General features: G+C 34.0%; 2 protein-coding genes across 2 annotated transcripts in view; one reads left to right on the plus strand and one right to left on the minus strand.

Moving 5' to 3' along the window:
• The window catches only part of LOC119576408 (protein suppressor of forked-like), a 42997-nt gene extending 34167 nt beyond the window's left edge, over nt 1-8830 (plus strand). Inside the window, exons 4-15 of the mRNA XM_037924101.1 lie at nt 1256-1353; nt 1535-1688; nt 2221-2454; nt 3109-3300; nt 3525-3716; nt 4274-4520; nt 5081-5247; nt 5507-5595; nt 6016-6188; nt 6638-6772; nt 6977-7169; nt 8561-8830. Coding sequence (XP_037780029.1) covers nt 1256-1353; nt 1535-1688; nt 2221-2454; nt 3109-3300; nt 3525-3716; nt 4274-4520; nt 5081-5247; nt 5507-5595; nt 6016-6188; nt 6638-6772; nt 6977-7169; nt 8561-8570 — 1884 coding nt within the window. The 3' untranslated portion in view covers nt 8571-8830. The remainder of the gene's footprint in view (nt 1-1255; nt 1354-1534; nt 1689-2220; nt 2455-3108; nt 3301-3524; nt 3717-4273; nt 4521-5080; nt 5248-5506; nt 5596-6015; nt 6189-6637; nt 6773-6976; nt 7170-8560) is intronic.
• A 2195-nt stretch (nt 8831-11025) lies between these two features.
• Nucleotides 11026-20695, minus strand: part of LOC119576409 (gem-associated protein 6-like) — a 14563-nt gene continuing 4893 nt past the window's right edge. The window contains exons 3-5 of the mRNA XM_037924102.1: nt 19791-19935; nt 18089-18193; nt 11026-17925 (exon numbers count right to left, since the gene is read on the minus strand). Of these exons, the coding sequence (XP_037780030.1) occupies nt 17797-17925; nt 18089-18193; nt 19791-19935 (379 nt within the window). The 3' untranslated portion in view covers nt 11026-17796. The remainder of the gene's footprint in view (nt 17926-18088; nt 18194-19790; nt 19936-20695) is intronic.

Below are 20695 nucleotides of genomic sequence, written 5' to 3' on the forward strand. Positions count from 1 at the left end.
CACATTATATCTGATATTATTCGCCTAGCAGTTATATAATTGAAAGCAATTCTTTTGAACCTTTAGAACAGGGTTGAGTGAACTGGGAAAAAAACGTTTGATATCGATAAAGTCTCCATTTAGCAGTGATAGGATAACGTACTTGATTTTTCTTCGTAATGATTATGGTTCGTGTGAATATTCAGATTAAAGTTGCAGAAGTATCGTGGAACATTTGAAAATTTGAAGGCGAAGATTTTTTTTTTTTGTTCTTATGTACTATCTTGTATTCTCGAAGTTTTTGTAGTGAAGGCTGGAAGTTGCAGCTGGAAATGTGACGTTTATATGGATCGCTGAAAAAAGGGGTTGCTTGCGAAGTACTTTTTTGTGTGTTTGTTTGTGCGTGTGCGTGTGCGTGTGGGTGTGGGTGTGGATGTGTGTGTGTGTGTGTGGTGTGTGTGTGTGTGTGTGTGTGAGTGTGAGTGTGAGTGTGTGTGTGAGTGTGAGTGTGAGTGTGAGTGTGAGTGTGAGTGTGAGTGTGTGTGTGAGTGTGAGTGTGAGTGTGTGTATGTGTATGTGTATGTGTATGTGTGAGTGTGAGTGTGAGTGTGAGTGTGAGTGTGAGTGTGAGTATGTGTATGTGTATGTGTGTGTGCATGTGTGTGTGTGTATGTATTTATGTATGTATGCAAAAAGTGAGAGATGGGGGAGTGGGGCATATGAAGGTGAGTTAGGGAGGGAGGGAGGGAGGGAGGGGGGGGGAGAAAAGCAGTTGAAGGAGGGAAGAGTGAAAGAGAAAATAAAAAGGAGAAGATATTTTTAATTTAAACGGTGGCAATACTTATATAAAAATGCAATATATAAAAATGCAATTAATAGAAACAAAAGGGGAAAAATGAAGGAACTAAATAAGGGAAGAAAAGAGGGAGAGGTAGATATGAAGAAAAGAGTGGAAAGATGAAACTAATAAAAGGAAGGGAGAGGGAAAATCATTGATAATAATTGTGCAAAGGAGAAAACTTGATGCAATTAATAAATAAATTGTGTTATGCATTTTATGGCTATAAACTGCCACCACTTACTTTGTAATTATGGCAAAATGGATTTATATTTTACTGGTATTACCAAGTTACTGAAGCTGTATTTATTGTAAATCACTCCAGGTTACTGTATATTAAGAGTGTAAAGCATTTTTTCCCCAGCTAACTATCTATCTATCTATCTATCTATCAGTCTATTTATGTAGTAGATATTAATAAGATTTGTTTATTTCCAGTTGTTCCAGAGATGTTTAACGAAAGTTCTCAACATAGACCTTTGGCGATTGTACGTCACGTATGTGAAGGAGACGAAGTCCAGCTTACCCACATACAGGTAAATTAATTAAACCGAATATTTAAATAATTGTAAAGGTAACTATGGCAGATAATATCACAGTGTTTATGACTACATTATCTTGATAAATTTTCCTCCAAATAGGGAATGTGAAGTTGGATATGATTGATTGATGTAAGAGTTTGTAACATTTTCTATGAGTGCGTTTATCTTTTTCTAGAGAAAAGTTGTCTCAGGCATATGAATTTGCCACTGATAAGATTGGAATGGACTACAATTCTTATACTCTATGGAACGACTATGCAAATCTGCTGAAGAATGTTGAGGTTGTAGGTTCCTATGCAGAAAACCAGAAGATTATGGCAGTCAGAAAGGTGTGTTATGTTCAAGGCTTCGTCCCTGTCTCCCTTTTTTCTCTCTCTCTCTCTCTCTCTCTCTCTCTCTCTCTCTCTCTCTCTTTCTTTCTCTCTTTTGCTTATGCTCATTCTTTTTCCTTTTTCTCTTACCCTCACCTTCTCTCTCTCTATCTCTCACTTTATCTCTTGCCCTCACTTTCTTAACCCTTCTCTGTCTTTCTTCTTCTTCTTCTGCTTCTCCTCCTCCTCCTCTTCCTCTTCTTCCTCCTTCTCCTCCTCCTCTTCCTCCTCCTCCTCCTCCTCTTCCTCCTCCTCCTCCTCCTCCTCCTCCTCCTCCTCCTCCTCCTCCTCTTCCTCCTCCTCCTCTTCCTTCTCTTCCCTCTCCTCCTTTTCCTCCTTCTCCCTGCCGTCCTCCCCCCTGTCATTAGCCCCTATCCTACTTTATTTATACTTGAAACCTAAGTTTTCTTACAGTTACCTATACATTAATTTTCCTTTTACAATGAGTATTACTGCATTATCATACTAAACCCTCATATTTTCAAATTAGGTGTACCAAAGAGGCATCGTGACCCCAATGGCCAACATCGAGCAACTATGGAAAGATTACCTGGACTTCGAGAAGAACATAAATCCCATTATTGCTGAGAAGATGAACATCGAGCGAGGTCGTGACTACATGAACGCAAGAAGAGTCGGGAAGGAGTTGGAGACCGAGACGAGAGGTCTTAACCGTCATCTGCCCAGTGTGCCCCCGTCAGGGCTCCCCGAAGAAACAAAGCAGGTGATGAGCGGGAGATGTGGGTTGTATTCTGTGCCAAAGTGTAGTGAATTATCATTGTTATCATTATTGTCCCATATGGCTGTTCACTCAGTGTCGGGTATGTGGTGATAAGTAGGAAAATTTGATGGAAATATTTTACTTTTGTTAAACCTCGTTGGATAATGGGGAAAGATGCATTTATTTATATAGTATTGGCATGGACAGAGGAAGGTGACCATTTTTGAGAAAGTTATGAAACAATGATAAATGGTGTAAGATAAGACAAATTATATAAAAGTATTTCTTTATCCTTATCCATACCTTTCACAACTATATCAATGTGTGTCATGCTACTAGTTAAGACACAGATCATGGAACTGTGTAGTTTAATTAGGATTTGTGTGGATTTTGAGCGATTATAATTTAGACTACCAGAATAAATACAATGCTGCTGAATTTTGATAATAACCAAATAATATGAGAGTAAAACTCTTTGTTAATTAGGAAGAAACATACTTGTATATGTTTTTTTTTTTTTTTTTTTTTTCCCCAGTTCAGAAATAAATCATGATTCTTGTATTTCTTATTATAGCTTTACTCTTATGCAGAGTCAGTAGATATTTTAATTTTAGATTCGGTATTACTTTTGTGCAAAGAGCTTTATCATTATTACAGGTTGAGATCTGGAAGCGATATATCAGATGGGAGAAAGACAACCCCTTGAGAACAGACGACCAGACGCTGGTCACCAAACGCGTGAGATTTGCGTACGAGCAGTGCCTCCTCTGCCTCTCCTATCATCCGGATATTTGGTATGAAGCGGCACTCTTCTTACAGGAATCCTCCAAACTCCTGTCAGAAAAAGGGGTAAGTGAACTTTGTGTGTTTGTTTGTTTGTTTTCTGAGAATAGATCACATTTTGTAAACAGTATACCATCAAAATGCCTTAAGAGTAAAATCAGGGATTTTATATATATATTATTATTATTATTAATATTATTTTTGTTATTATCATTATCATCATTATTAATTACTTTTTATGACATGAATGATGTTGCACAGATATCTGTTAATACTGCTTCCCTCCGCAGGATGTGAACGCCAGCAAAATCTTCAGCGAGGAAGCCGCTCAAATCTACGAACGCGCTATCTCCGGTCCTTTGAGAAAAAACCAGCTCTTGTACTTTGCCTACGCAGATTTTGAAGAATCCCGCCTGAGATATCAAGAAGTGCACAAGATCTATCAGCGGTACATAGAAATGGAGGACATTGATCCAACACTGGTAAGTTTGAGTGAAATTGAGTGGTTCCACAGTGGTTGGTTTGTGTGATAGGTGTGACTATAACATTCTCACCCGCTTTTCTGATTGGATCCCCCCCCCATTTTTCAAGTACACAGTTATTGTGTAAGAGTGTCAGAAACTATATGAGAATATTAATTTTATTATTATTATTATTAGTGTGTGTGTGTGTGTGTGTGTGTGTGTGTGTGTGTGTGTGTGTGTGTGTGTGTGTGTGTGTGTGTGTGTGTGTGTGTGTGTGTGTGTAATATATATATATATATAATATATATATGTGTATGTATGTATGTATATATATATATACATATATATACATATATATATATATACATATATACATATATACATATATACATATATATATATATATACATATATATATATACATATATACATATATATATATATATATATATATATATATATTTCCCTTGTTAAGTCCAATTTTACATTTTTGGAAAATCAACAAGGAAAACTGATTACTTCTTCCTTCTGTTTACTTGTATATTTTTAAATTTATTTTCCCCCCCCCCTCCCAGGCTTACCTTCAGTATATGAAATTTGCTCGACGGGCAGAAGGGATAAAATCCACAAGAGAGGTGTTCAAGAAGGCACGAGAGGACGTTCGGACAAAGTTCCACATCTACGTTGGTGCTGCCCTCATGGAATACTACTGCACAAAGAATAAAGACATTGCTTTCAGGATATTTGAACTGGGTCTCAAGAAGTGTCCGGATAATGCAGATTACATCATGGCCTATGTTGACTATTTGTCCCATCTCAATGGTAAGCAGATCATTTGTTTAAGGAGTTGGTCGTGTAGGATTGACATTATCATCTCCTTACAGGTGAATTCTTGTGGCTGGCAACGTCAGGCATAATACGAAAATTTGTTTCATGTGGCCAGGAGTTCGAATAAGGAGTTGTTAGATGCTTATTATTTGAAAATTGACCAAAAGTTGTATTCATTTGAGAGTCATTATCTGAAAATATGATTATGAAATTGAATAATTAAATTAAATCTAATGGTGGTGGAAATACAGCCAGGTGATGATTCCTAAGAAGGCATTATTTAGGAACTTCTGCAGGAGCATGCAGTTTTTAGTACATATTACTTCCTGTCACTGTGGAGATTACTTGATTATAAAGTATTGTATTTCCTGCTATTTTCTCTTCAGAAAGTTTGACTTGTTTCCAAGATATAAGGGTTTGTTTATAGCAAATATTTGTATAATTTAGTTGTTTTCATTATCCTCATTGTTGTTATCATTTTATTGATATTAGTAATAATGTTAGTAGCACTGATAGTAATATCCAAGTTAAGATTCTCTCTCTTTCGGTTCCAGACGATAACAACACGAGAGTCTTGTTTGAAAGAGTGCTAACCTCAGGACAGCTGAAAAATGAGGACACTGTTGGCCTTTGGAACCGTTTCCTGGAATTTGAGTGCAATGTTGGTGATCTTGCGTCAATTGTCAAGGTTGAGAAGAGAAGAGCTCATGTTTTGCAAAAGGTGAGAGAAACTGTACATAACTTTTTGTTGATTGTCTCCTTTGCCTCTTTTTGTGTAACTAGTTGAGTATATGTACATGTGCAGCTTTGTATGTACGTGCAGTGTTGTTCAGAGGTGTTTCAACTTTCAGGTTTGTCATGTTTTTAAACTGTAGTCTTATCTTAAAATCTTTCATGCTTGAAATATGTATATGTATTTTGTCCAGTTATTATTGATCCTGCCTCATAGTGCACAGATTTATGAATATTCCTTTTCACAGCTGCAAGAATTTGAGGGCAAAGACACAGCACAGCTTGTTGACCGGTACAAGTTCATGGATCTCTACCCATGCACACCTCCTGAACTGAAGTAAGTATTATTATTATTATTATTATTATTATTATTATTATTATTCATTGGACAAATGTTAATGTTTTATAAGTATTGCTGATACATGAACTGTATTCATGTTGACAAATGTATAAAAGGTATGAATGAGAATAAATATCTTCACAATACAAGAGATGTATTTGACTGGTTTTGATTATATCTTTATCAGAAATACATGTATATCTGAAAAAGATATAATTGAAACTGGTCAAATAGATTTCTTGTATTGTGAAGATATTCATTCTCATTCTTGCTGATATATATTTGTGATAAATGAAATGTATTTAAAAATCTTACTTCATTTATGATTTGCAAGGATAAGCTTTAACAGCATGTATGAAATATATAGGATGGAATGTAGGATTTGATAGCCCTTCTCACCCCAGATTTTCCTTTCAGAGCCATTGGTTACCGTGACATATCAACCCACAACATGATCATCAACCCAAATGTTCCCAGAGGATTGTCAATTCATGATTCTCAGGAGCCGACCTATGCAAGACCCGACTTCTCGCAGATGATCCCCTTCAAACCCAAGGCCAAATATATCCCTGGAGAACACCCAGTCAAAGGTGCTGTATTTGCCTTTCTTTTTTTATTGGTTTTAAGGAGTTGGGAAGTGCATTGCTTTTAACATTTATTTTGGTAATAGTTATGTACTTATTTTATTTATTTATTTATTTTTATTTTTTATGTTTTCCAAGGTTTGATGAGGCAATCCCTTGTGACTGCGTATGTAATAATCTATTTTTAAATTTCAAAACATTTCAACTTGGTAATGTACTTAAAAGTGCATTTCTATTCTGATAAGCAATTTCATTGATATTGGACATCTTGCTTCACTGTAGATCTTGTAAGCATCTCTTAATTTTGTTTCATTTTCTCAGAAATCAGGTGAAGTGTAGGAGAGTTACTATGCCTTCTTTTTCACATTCTTGTCTTGGTAATGTTCATGATAGCTACTTTTACAATGTTTCTTATAACATTTTCATCAATCACATTGAACATTATCCTGTGATAGGTGGTGCTTTCCCTCCACCTCCTGCCGTTGCCAATCTGCTGTCCATGCTGCCGCCTCCTCACTGCTTCCGAGGTCCCTTTGTCAAGCTCGATGCATTGGTTGACCTCTTCATGAGACTGAACCTTCCTGAACAAGGTAAGATTTATACATATGTATGTGTAAATAGACATACATATAGAAATACACATGCACATGTACATGCACATGCAGACATGAATGAGTTTTTTATGCACTTATTAATAGTGATTCATTGAAGATTCATAAAAGAGAGAAGATAATGTGTTGAGAATTTCTCCAGTTCTTCTTGTTCTTTACCAGTAGTGTCTGTATCCTTTCCAGGGGGTCAGTGGTCAACTACTGGAAGCCACGATGTCAGACTATTTGAACTTTCAAAGTCCGTACACTGGGTGGTGGACCCCAGCGGCGACCGGAAGAGAAAGCTGGTTCCTGGTGACGATTCAGATGATGAGGATGGGAACAAACCCATTTTAACAAGTGATATTTACAGAGCCAGACAACAGAAAAGAATGAAGTAAGAGTTAGAAGATATATTGTAATAAGTGAAAGTACACCATATTAGCTTTTGAAGTGGGATGTTCGTTAAGATGCAATAATTTTTAGCTTTATTTAATTATTATTATAATTATTTTATTCATTTTGAATAGATCAGTCATGACTAGGAAACATATCCATCTCAAGTTCAACAAAGAAACACAAAGAAAACCAAGTAGAAAATCAGTAAACGTGATTTCAAAATCATTGATTCATGACGTAGCTCTGCTTTTGTTGGATGGAGGCTATGAGGCTTGTGTTTTAACGCTACAAATGATTGTTGAAGAAAATCAGCATTGCTTTTATTTTACAATTCTATTGATTCTTAGAATGTTTATGTGTCCATTGTATATTATTTATAAGACCATGACTGGTGTTGGTAAAAAGGCATACCTCGAGTGGTTGTATATTCTTGGTAATTTGCATAAATTCCAACATAAACCTAGAATGTATAATAAACAGAACAAGGAAATGAGGGCTGTTTAGATGTACTTTTGATCATTACACTGTATATGTCAGAATTTTAAAATGTTATTTTTAGAAATAAATCTGGTTTTATTCATAATGTTTCACTTAACAACAATGAAAAATAAGAGGGTTGTTCATTCATAGAAAGAAAGAAGAGGTTGATCAAGAATTTAGAATTATATTTTATACATAGAACTTGGAAATTTATTCTTGAAAGACTCAAGTAATTGCATGCTAAGATGTACATCGAAGATGAGAAGGTATTATGACAATTGCAATAACTGTTAGTCTGGCATATATATAGATGATATCTGACAGGAAGAAAGTAGATATATCATGGATTGCCTTTGCAAATGGTGCAATAGTAATGTATATTTCATGAGTGACCACAAGAATCCATACATTGGAAACTGGTGTGTTTAATCAGTAATTGCAATAATTCAACAATGAAAAATACCAAATGACAAAGTGTGAAATACTGATTGAGGTACATTGACAGAGCATTAGTTACCTAAAATTGAAATGTAGAATAAACAAATTGTTTTCTACATAGCTGTTATTTTTTTATTATTATTATACTCTAATAGTGAAAGTTCTCAGTAGTTATTCATAATTTAGAATGCAATCACATACTGCATTGCAGAAATGTGTTGCTACTGAAGTAAAAACACCGATGGTTGTACTTTGCAAATGTAAAATGAGGAGCTAATACTGTAAAGCTTGTTATTTCTTATATTTCAATTTGATCAGGTACTTTATCCATGAGCTAACATTCTGACAGTTTGTGAACTCCCGCTTCCTCACATACGAAGCCACTTCCTCACATACACTTGGGAAGTAGCAAGTCCAGGTAGAGTTTTAATATTTGCTGGATATCTACTAAGTTTTCATTATTTGCTACAGGATTTCATGAGGTGTTTGCCGAAGGACGACATGAAGTGTCAGTTAATTGCTTCAAGACTACACACATTATTGTATAACTCAAATGCAAGTATCTGTTGAGTAACGAGGCAAGATGATATTTTGAGAAATTCTAGTGGTAGATGGATTTGATATTCAGATTATTACTATTCTTTTGAACAATATGACTTGTCAGTACATATTTTGAACTTTTATGTACAAAGAAATATACACATTTTACCTGAAGTAAAATAATAAAGTTGAATGTTTTTATTTGTTCTTTTCTCAGTGTAGAGTGTCCTATCCGATTTTGTAGAGGGAGTAATGTTGCAAAGTTTAAAAATGAAAACCATATTTCATGATTACCCAGTGAATATGTCTTTTTAACTATTAATGAAAGCAAAGTACCAGCATTAACAAGAGTATATAGTGTAGTATATTGTAGTTATACCATTTCAATCAATATTTATTTATTGAAAAATTTCTGCCATGTCAACCTCTAACGTCATTAGCGGCACATTAAAAATATAGTGAAAGTGTGAGACTTTGGGTATGATATATATGACATCAAAGGTCATATGGTGCTGGTAAATTAGAGTATTGAAAAGGGTTAGAAATGAGTTAATGATTAGGGTAAAGTTATAGGTTCAACAGTATTAGAGGGTGGTATGGTAGTGAAAAGGGTAGAGAGGGGGAGCTGATGGGGTATAGTATAAGGTAAAGGTTGTTAGAAGGGGAAGGAGTTAAGGGAGTAGGAAACATTATGATAAAGCACTGTGGCAAAAATGGTAAATATGAGTTTAAAGATTAGGATAAGGGATAAGTGGACAGAAAAAGGGGATGAAGAAAAGGAAAAGGAAAGGAGAAGAAAAGACCTTGCAAAATTAGTTGAGGTGAGGGCTCATTGGGCTTCAGTCCCCATCTCCTAAGCCCCCCTCCCCACACACACACAGCAAAGAGCAAGGGATTGGGGGGGTTGGGTCTTAATCAATAGACAAGCCTCATTTTCCTTGATTACCGTTTACTCTTCATAAGGGTACAGAATAACAGGTCCTGTATATCAAGGTCTTCGTCAAGAATATTCTGGAGGTTATAATAGTGCAGTATTCAGTCTTGTGCAGAGTTATGTGAAAATAAGGCAATGCTAAGAATACTGAACATTCTGCCCAAGGAAGCAATTCTTTGCATTATCAGTCTGCATTCATTTTATTGTGTTATGCAGATTCAATCTTCATTTGAATACAAAAAATCAGCATGTAAGAAAAGTTCAATTCACATATGACTTTTGTCTGTCCCCTTTTAATTGATAAGAATTTTTTCATCAACTTTAATGTAAAAAATAAATAAATAAATAAATAAAATCACAGACCACCAAGCAACATTAAGAATATTTGCAGCTAATTGCTTCATTATGTCATATTTTTTGTATTATTTATGTATTCTGAAAATTTCTGTACAGGGATTTTTTCAGTGTTTCTATAATAAAAACCAACAGGCACTTCATTAAAACTATAAGGGTAGAAAACTCTAGCTTGTGGAAGTAACCCTAATCTTTCCATATTCCAAAACAGATACCCCAGACCTCCCTCTCTGTCAGGGGGTGGTAATCCCGGCAGAATTCATAAAAAATATCTTTAAAAATGTGTAATCTTTCCTGGTTCATAATACAAAAGTTGGGTTAATATTTTCATGCAATATTTGTTTTGCACAATGAAGTGTAATTTCAAATATGAAAAGATATGATTAATTATGCAAGAATATTTTCATATCAGAGATCAGGCTGCAAGCTTATCATGGACCAAATACCTATAGTCCACAGATCAGGGTTGGTAAATCTTTACTTCTTGTTCCTTATTTGAGGATTACCAAATGGTTTTAGAGCATCCAACACAAACTACAGCAATTTTCAATTGTTTTTAGACAAAACACAAGGCATATTTACTTAACAAAATGTTTTGCATATTTTATTAGATATTCACAAGAGTGAATCTGACAGTTAATGGTTAATCTGAACTTACAGAACACTTTCATTTATTGTTTTTCTAGTGTTTTGTTCAGTCATTTCTTCTTATTTATATTCTATGCATAAGTATATATATGCATGTATGTGGCATTTAGTACTATTTCTTTAATTCATGTAATATAGGTAATATTGGGTGAAAGCTATATAGTATTTTGCAGGTGCTTGATGCACAGTGATTGTAGGATTAGATTTTTTGTGATCTTGTGTGTATTTTCTAGCTTTCTGTAATCAGTTACAAATTATATATTGTTCTAAAGAAATTCTAAGAGAGAAAAATGAGAAAAGGGTTCTCTTAAGGCAACCCTCCCCCTCCCTTAGCTAAACCCAACAATGTTCCAACAATGCTTATGCTATACAAAGAGGTTGAAGGTAAGGAAGAGGGTAAGTGGCATTCTGGAATACCATATTTCTCTAGAATTTCTGAACAGGGAGAGGGACCCTTAACTTTTTTTTTTATAATACGGGCATAAAAGTCCAACAAAATTAATAACTGGATAGGTAGGTATAAGGTCCATAAATAGACCTTAGCTAAATTTGCAGGTAATATGTGTGTGTATAGTGAGTGAGTGCAAGTGTGTGTGGGGTATGGGGTCGGGTGGGGAGAGGACGGGGGCATATGTAGGTATGCATGTGTATGCTTACATGAGTTTTACCTCATATGTAATGTTATAATTACTCTACTTCATTCTAGCATAGAGAATTTCAGTACACACATTACAAATTCATATTTTCTACTGACTTTCATGATCTTAGCAGCATAGAACATAAAGGTGGAGGCCACATTTGATTGCTTGATATTCCTCCGGTCTTTCATTACACTAATTCCTTCATTATTTTTTTAAAGTTAAAATCATTATCCATTTCTCCTTCACTGCAACTATGTACTTATTGCATTGTTATCATTAACCATTGTCATTCTGAATCTGAGTATAGAGGAAAGTTTGGGGAGAGAAAGAAGTTGCAACTTTATCATATCATATTCCCAAACAAACCATGATATTGAAATTGGGAAATATGTAAAGTAAGTCAAATGCATGGCGACTATTTTGAGAATGCAATGTAAAAAAGGCAAATATTAGAAGAACTTGAAACTATCAGATACTTGTTTGTTTTTTCCAGAAGTAAAATAAATTTCAAAACAATAGGGTATCAAAACCTATGTTATTTGGTCTTTATGTTATTTACATTAAGTGATAGGGTTTTGACATGTTAGGCATATTATAAACTTTGTAAATACTGTACAGGTCAAGCAAGACATATACTGTGCTTACACATACACTGATTACCATCTGATAATATAATCCTTAACACTTAGTATAGTGCTTCAGATAACTGAGCTATAATAAGATTTCAACATCAACATGGTTTAATGTTATGAATTGGATATTAAAAGTCACATACAACAGCGCCCCATAGAATAAAATAATCTATATGATAATGAATACCAGGATTAAGATGAGGATGAATAAACATAAAGTAATGACAATTACAATGATTATTATTATACTGAAAAGAATAACAGCAAATATTATATTACTAAATGTAATATAATGGCAGTAACAACTACAGCCGAAGAATAAGTTACCTCAGTGCTATGATTAACACTAATAAACAACTAGTGACTGTAATCACCCAGAGTATAAAACAAGCAAATAACTAAGAAAAGCACATAGTTAAAACATTCTATCAGTTGAATATATAAACTGACGTGTGATAATGACAACGATAATAGATAAACAATTTAATAAACTGATCTAACTAAATTCTGAATAGCTGAAGCGAGAGAAGAGTTATTAAGCAAGAATGAACCCATACATACTTCCATGAAGATCAATGAAAAAAAGAAGACTATTCATGAAAGCACAGCCATATTTCAACAACAAATGTTGATATGCAAAAATACTAGTTTCAGCTTAAATAACATTACATGTCCTTAAGTTACAATAATCAGATCACTATATCCAAGATATTTATCAGTCACAGGAGATGATGATGCCTCATTAGCTTGCCTGTATTTATATACCTTAATTCACTAATATCATTTGGCTGTTATGAAGCTATGTGGTGGTCTCTACAAATGTCAAGATAAAACATGAAATTCAGCTTTCATGCTGATACACTATGACTGAGGATATGAAATTCATGTAGATTTCATAATGAGAGTAATTAATACTCTATTTGGGAAAAATGTAAAAATAAAATATAAAATAATCTTAATTATTCCAATTTTAGAACTTTTATTTAACTATGTTAGCTTGGCTGTCATCTGATTTCACTGCCAGACCAGTACTGTTTGTATTTCCATAAAACTTTGCAATGGCAATAAGTAACTACCATGCACTGGATAGACCTTGCATGAAGAAATAAATACCTGCCTGTGAAAAAAGGTGACTCAAATAAAATATAATGCAAAAATGTCATCACAGCCATTGATAAAACTACATAGTATCTTTTTATAATTTTCCTTAGTATCTTAGAACTTACCAAAAATGACTGCTGAAGCCTAGACCAAAAATTCATAAAATAAAATCCTTTTAGAGTAAAAAATACTTTTTATAAACAGATAAAGAGTACTTTCAAAATAATCTGCAATATGTATTATTTCTGCCATCAAAGTCTAGCTCTATGAGGCTCTATTCTATGAATATTAGACACTATGACACAATGGTGAATATGCAGTCTACTAACTTCTGTGGAACATTACATGTAATCTACTCATTTCCTGCAATACATATAACAAGAGATTATCCATCCACCATAATCACACTAGTTTACATAAAAGGCAACATCATTAATCTCTAATATTACATGAAGCACCAAGCCATATATTTGCCACAATTATATAGGTATATTTTATATGAAAATTACAGTAAACAAGAGAATTGCTAAATAACCTGCCTTTATAATATTTCGGATAAAAAATAAAAGTACACAGATAATAAACCACTAGCACCAGTAACATTCAATCTCCTGTATTTATTATGTCTAACACTTTGCTGTCTATGTGAAGCACTCGGCTGTTAGAATGCTGCCTTAAATATAAAATATATAATAAACTCTTTATATATATATAATTTGAAAAAAGCACTTAAATATAGTTTCTCCTCCATTACCATATTTGAAAACCAATAGGGTTTCTAAGAAGTTGACAATGTCTTTGAATTTTGGCAATTTGTTTAATCTATCAAACCCGTCACTATGGATAAACATGCGAAAACTATGACCCATTTTCTTTTAAATGTAAAGACTAATGTCCATTAAACTCATCAACTTGGCTTATTTCCTATTGTTGAAATTTTGCTGGAAAAAAATATATTTAGATAGCTATTTTCCTCTCCTTGTAAACTGCCTCTTTCTTCCAAAAGCAAAGAGGAACACTCCATGAAACCTAACGCTAAGGCATCAAATTTCCTGTGATAATTACATAATATTATTTCCTTAGGATGCACATCCATGACTCACCAAAGCACCAATAGTTTATTTTCTGTGATAACAACCTTGAAGAACAGAATTCCATCAATGAAAGTTATTGCAGTCAACAATTGCATATAAATATCTTACAAATTATTTGTCAACTATGCTAGTATAATACAGATGATTTATATGAATTTTCTGTATTAGTGTTGGTATGAAATGATATTTTTCAAAATATAAAGCACACTACAAAGAAATTTTAATGGGTTGCATCTAACACATCAAGTCACCACATGAGGTAACATTGCACTGCACTACTTAATCAAGAATATATATATATCTCAGTGTTAATCTGCAAGAAATGTACAGGAATGGAACTAATAACTCCTGAACATCTACTGCCAAACGAACCATCCATTCTTTTTTAAATACCAAAGTTCTCATCCCAAAATGATCGCAGGCAAACATACACAGAAGGTAAAAAGAGAATGAATCATGCCGAGGTTCATGGAAATGCATATTAAGACCAAAAATAAATGTCAATAAAAGAAAAATCTCATAATCCACCAACTAAAGAAACTGTACATGGTACCTTTACCAACAAGCTATAAAAGGAGAAGTCCATTCCAAATATAATGGAGACAGAAGGGACCATATTCATAAAGGAACATTTAAGCCCTGTATAAATAATAAAATATTACAACACAAAGAGAAAAGGTAACCTTCAAAGGAGTTTTTATAAGCAACTATTTTCACAAAATTACAAAAAAGATTTTTCAACGTTCAAAATTTGATAGCAGATGATTCACTTGCTTCTTTACCCTTCTAAATTCTTGGGGATAATAATGATAATAAAGTTGAATATTGTGGGAGGGAGGGAGGGAGGGGGGAGAAGCTTTAAATATATGTGCAAGATTAGCTAATATTGTTGGTGGAAGATTGATGATATATAGCCATTTTAAGATAATATATATAGCAATAGAACCCAACTGGAATGTAAGTTATGTTTCTCACCCAAAACTGTCACAGCCAACCAGTCATATTTACTAAAGGGTAAATGGTTACAAAGTTTCCTCGAGTTGCGTTTATACACAAGTTATGAAAGTACATGCACTGTCTTTATCAACCATGAGCACACCCATTTACAAACTACATCACAAGGAGAAGGACAACTGAGTCATTATATTGTGCTCATCAACTTCAACATTGTGACATCATGCCTGAAGATATATATATATATATATATATATATATATATATATATATATATATATATATATATATATATATATATATATATATATATATACACCTATGTATACCTCACACAAAAGTGAAACAGGAATACCAAAAGGCTCAATCACACGTCAACATTTAAAGTGCGCTACTGGCCCCACTCCTGGCATCAAAGCCAGTTGAAATAATCCCCACCAGGGACGTCTATTTCCACCAGGGCAGGAAATACATTCCAGGCAGGTTCTAGTAAAATGCATCGTACCAGGAATTGCTAATCAAGACTTCTCACTTGCTACATTCATGATATTTATATATATATAATCTCATGTGTCCTTAGTGAGGGAAAAATAAATAAGAACAGAAACAAAAACCAAAAAACAAAAAAAAATATCCTGTGCTTAAAAAATGTAAATATTTATCAATCTACCTTGCATTTCTTCTTTTTTCCTTTGCAACGGTCAGTTCATTTAGTCAACAAGAATTGCATCAGAATTTCTACATGTAATGAGAACATTTGATTCTATTCATTTGATCTTGCTCCTCATTTTCAAAATTGCAAAACTTATTGCCTATGATATAATATTAAGAGTTTCAAGAAATTTAGGAAGTAGATTACTGCTGTCGTGAAAGCTTGAAAATAAAATTAAGTAAAATGATATTTAAGATGGTAGTGATGTCGGAGACTGTAAAGTCATCTTGGAAAAAAAAGTAATGATCAAACTAATTAAAACAGTAATGATAATATTGATAATAATTTTAACAATAATGACAATTATGATAATGATATTAATAATAATAATGATAATAATAATCAATAATGATAATAATATTGCATATGATGTTTTGCAATCACAATTAGAGTAATTATAATAATTATCAATGGTCAAAATAACTTTGAGAAAGCTAGTTACTAGTCACAATACGTATGTTTTTTTCACTGTATATTGTGTACTGTAATTATCATTTTCATATTCATATTCTAATTTTCAAAAACGTGATCTTAACACTTAATATTCATCATGACTAACATCATCATTATTTAAGCCATTATCATTATACTATCTATTACAATTATCATTATCATTAACATGATTATCAAAATCATTGTTTTAATGAACGAGTACTGGAAGCACAGGAGACAGACATTCTAAAGAGCAATATCAGCAATGGCTACTTTCACATTCAAATACTGAAATCTAGGTGTATGCCACCTCCCTTCAATTTACGCTCGTGACGTTCTCGCGGAAATCCGAGTTAAAGTCTTGTCAGTTCAAATCAAGAGTAATGCATACACGTTGAAATAAACACACAAGTGAGACTACTATTTCGAGACCCAAAATTCCAAGAACGCTTACATTTACGCTGGGTTTTATTCTTCTGTGCGTTGCTATTAACCTAAGTATGTGAAGCATAAGGCATTGTCTTCAGTAATAGAGGCTGTTTAATCTTCACAAGAAAGTCAGCTCCTTAAATTTATGTCGAAAGTTTTACGTGTAGTGATAAAATTTAGAGTTACTCCATGTTAATTTCCAGTCACATGAGGTTAAAGCAAATAGTGGTTTCTCCACTATCACTTCCAACCAGGTTTCCATATATTGAGCAATTACTATTTATACAAATCAATAAATATTCACAGCCAGTGACAAATCATTACATATAAATTACCTTACCACCCAATTGTATACAACAATTTGTCCTAGTTAATATCAGAAACATACCCTGAAATGATCAACCTTTTCAAAATGGCATTCCTGTGTAAAGTCCTATTTTTTAAAACATATATATGGTCCCCTCCCAAAAAAACCTCTTTAGTTTACTGTTTGGAATGATAATGTTTCTGAATACATATTCACAATTTCTAAAACTAATTTTCAGTACCTGAATAACATAAGTACAGACATTATACTCTTTTCAGTATGAAATGTTTTTTTTTCTCTGAATTACATGTCAAATATTTACTAAACAGCAAATACATCCAAATATACATGCTGATACTGAATCAACCTCTGATAATAGTACGAGGAAGCCAAAACAAATCAAGGGCTGTTATGATGGACCGTCTTTCTAATAATTAAAAAGAAAAATGGATTTTAAGACTGTAATATTGGTAGTATACTTTCATGGAATAATAGATGGCTGCAAGCTTTTCATGTTACTATGGGTACAGAATATGACATTAATTTTCCTTAAGGTTATTAGTTAAGTCTTCAGACAAGGTGGTTACATGAAGATATGAAATCAGGCATATAATCCTGTACAAAAAGACATCTGACTGTCATCGGCACATTATATGAACTATTTTACTTTACTGGTAAGACTAAATTTGCTGAGAGATATCTCAATAAATATAATACTGTAGTAGCAAGACTGATAGCTTTGGTGGTACAATAGCCAAGGCATACACTTCACTACATCAACTTTGGTGTGTACCAGCCTTAGCAACTGATTCAGACACATGACTCAGCTGTACAGAATAGGAGGCCAGACATCCGCTGAAATATCACATGATTCTGTTGCGCTCTAAGCAGATACTGGCATCCTGCTATTAGTACACTAGCAGGGCATTTTAAGTTGTGGTGGCAGCTTGAACAGGCATTTGCTGCACCAGTTTCATCACTTTGTCCAGAACTACTTCATTGGTGCACTGGACTGAGCCTGGTTCATATGGCTGGGCTATTACTGCAGTTTGCAAAACCTGATGGTAGATGTGAATGGTGAATGTAGTCAAAATGTTCACTTCAAAAGGTGTTATTTCATGGACTATTCAAATAATACATAAAGTCATGGACTGCTTGTCACTAATCAAAACTACAAAATGTAAATACATATATTCAGTTTACAAAAAGGAGTTATATTACCTCTACACTCATGTCATCCCTAACTGTATATGGCACACGGTTTTCTGCCAGCCACACACAAAGGCTCTCTCGTCGTGCCGTCAGCTCCTGGCTACTGTAATGTATCTGAGGAACAAAATTCATTAATGAAACCCTAGAGAGAGAGAAAAAAAAAAATAAATAAATAAATAAATAAAAATTACAAACTGAGGAAACACTCTCTGGTGCATTATACCTTTAAGCTACTTTAGTTTTTAATCTTCAGAGGTCTAGCTTTTCTACCACAGAAACAATAAGTAAAAAGCCATGTATAAAATGAACAGACATAGTAAAACATTCACATGCATGCTTGCTTTACTCACATCATTCCAATACTTATTATCATTTCTGATAATAAATATTAATATTATTAACATGGAAATCCAATTACATTCATAATTTGCTGTAAATATGCAGAAAATTATGAGGCCTAATAATTATTGTAATACAACTATAATTTAAAATTTTTACAGTATAACATACGTCACTCTCTTATAAATAAATCTAGTATATACTTATCCTTCCCACATCAGGCCACCCTAAAGAAAAAGCAGAAAAGGCCTGTAGTTTAACATTTCCCATGTGGGTGGAAAACAAAATACGGTCGTAAAGAGAAGCTAAAATATCTCTAAGGACTGATTCAATAGGATTCACTGACAATAGGGAACATTGTATATCTTTAAGAAGAAGAAGAAGAAGAAGAAGAAGAAGAAGAAGATGAAGAAGAAGGTGAAGAAGAAAAAGAAGAAGAAGATGAAGAAGAAGAAGATACACACAATCTAGGTGTAATTAATAGGTGAGAAAACAGTTTCTAAATCCTCCAGGATTTCATTTTCAGGCCTGATAGGATAACAAAATCCACGAGGAATTTCAAAGTTGTTCTCCCACCTTGAAATAAACCCATCTTGTGTTTTTTTTTTTTTCCTTCACCCATATTTAAAGCAAGTTTCCTCAATACACAAATGAATATGCTTCACAGAAGGTCTTATTCCACTAGGCCTTCAAAGAGAAAGACAAACGTTCTAGTAACTAGCGTTCTTACCTATACGTAGGACATTCTGATGCAAGCATTGTCCAATGTTTTTACCATCTCTATGTTCAAGACATGTGAATTTGTTTTTAGAAGTATAGGCTCGTCTCCATTACAGGAAAGAAAAAGGAAAAAGAAAAAGAAGGAAAGGAAAGGAAAGGAAAGGAAAAAATAAAAATCACTGGTCAATAACAATCACTGGTCCATTAGAAAGGAAGAAGGAAAGAAAGAAAAAGAAGGAAAGAAAGAAAGAAAAAGAAGTAAAGAAAGAAAGCCAGAAAGAAAAAGGGAAAAAAAGAAAAGAAAAGGGAAAAAAAGAGAAAAGGGAAAAAAAAAAATTATATATATATATATATATATATATATAAATATATATATATATTTATATATATATATTATATATATATATATATATATTATATATATATATATATTATATATATATTATATATATATTATATATATATATTATATATATTATATATTATTATATATATATATATATATTATATATATATATTATATATATAAACACCTTGGACTGGAAGGAAATTGAGCGTCCATATCAACATCACTACGGCCGAGCATTATCAACATCATGACTCACAACACCATCACTTCCCTTTTGAATACCTCTCACCGCGTCCCTACTACCTGTTCTTTTCTGAAGAGGTTGTCAATGGCACTGACAAGGCTGGGGGAAGGCTTGTCGTCCTGGACTGCGATGTTCTTCACGTTGTAGCCTGAGACGATGATGACCTCCGTGCTGCCGTTCTCCCCAAATTCCACGAGGATCACGCTGGCAACGAGAGGGATTGGCTGCAGGTGTGTTCGGATTTTTTTTTTAATCTATACTGTTATTTCCTCTTGTTCTTTTTTTTTTTCTCTCTTTCTTTTTTTTTTTTTCTTTTTAAGTCACCAAGGTACTTTCATTTTTCTATTCAGTAAACGATAAACGGCTAGTTAATTATTCTCTTTCACTCGTAACTCGCTCTCTCTCTCTCTCTCTCTCTCTCTCTCTCTCTCTCTCTCTCTTCCCTCTCTCTCTCTCTCTCTTCCCTCTCTCTCTCTCTCTCTCTCTCTCTCTCTCTCTCTCTCTCTCTCTCTCTCTTCCTCCTCTCTCTCTCTCTCTCTCTCTCTCTCTCTCTCTCTCTCTCTCTCTCTCTCTCTCTCCTCCCCCTCTCCTCTCTCTCTCTCTTCCCCCCTCTCTCTCTCTCTCTCTCTCTCTCTCCTCTCTCTTCTCTCTCTCTCTCTCTCTCTTCTCTCTCTCTCTCTCTCTTCCCTCTCTCTCTCTCTCTCTCTCCCCCCTATCTCTCTCTCTCCCCCCCTCTCTCTCTCTCTCCCCCCTCTCTCTCTCACTCTTCCCGCTCTCTCTCTCTATCTCTATCTCTATCCTCTCTCTCTCTCTCTTCCCCCCCCTCTCTCTCTCTTCACGTCTCTCTCTCTCTCTCTCTTTTCTCCTCTCTCTCCCTTCTCTCTCTCTCTCTCTCTCTTCTCTCTCTCTCTCCCCCCTCTCTCTCTCTCTCTCTCCCCCCCCTCTCCTCTCTCTCACTCTCTCT

This window comes from Penaeus monodon, chromosome 8 (assembly GCF_015228065.2).
Source record: "Penaeus monodon isolate SGIC_2016 chromosome 8, NSTDA_Pmon_1, whole genome shotgun sequence".
Lineage (NCBI taxonomy): Eukaryota > Metazoa > Arthropoda > Malacostraca > Decapoda > Penaeidae > Penaeus > Penaeus monodon.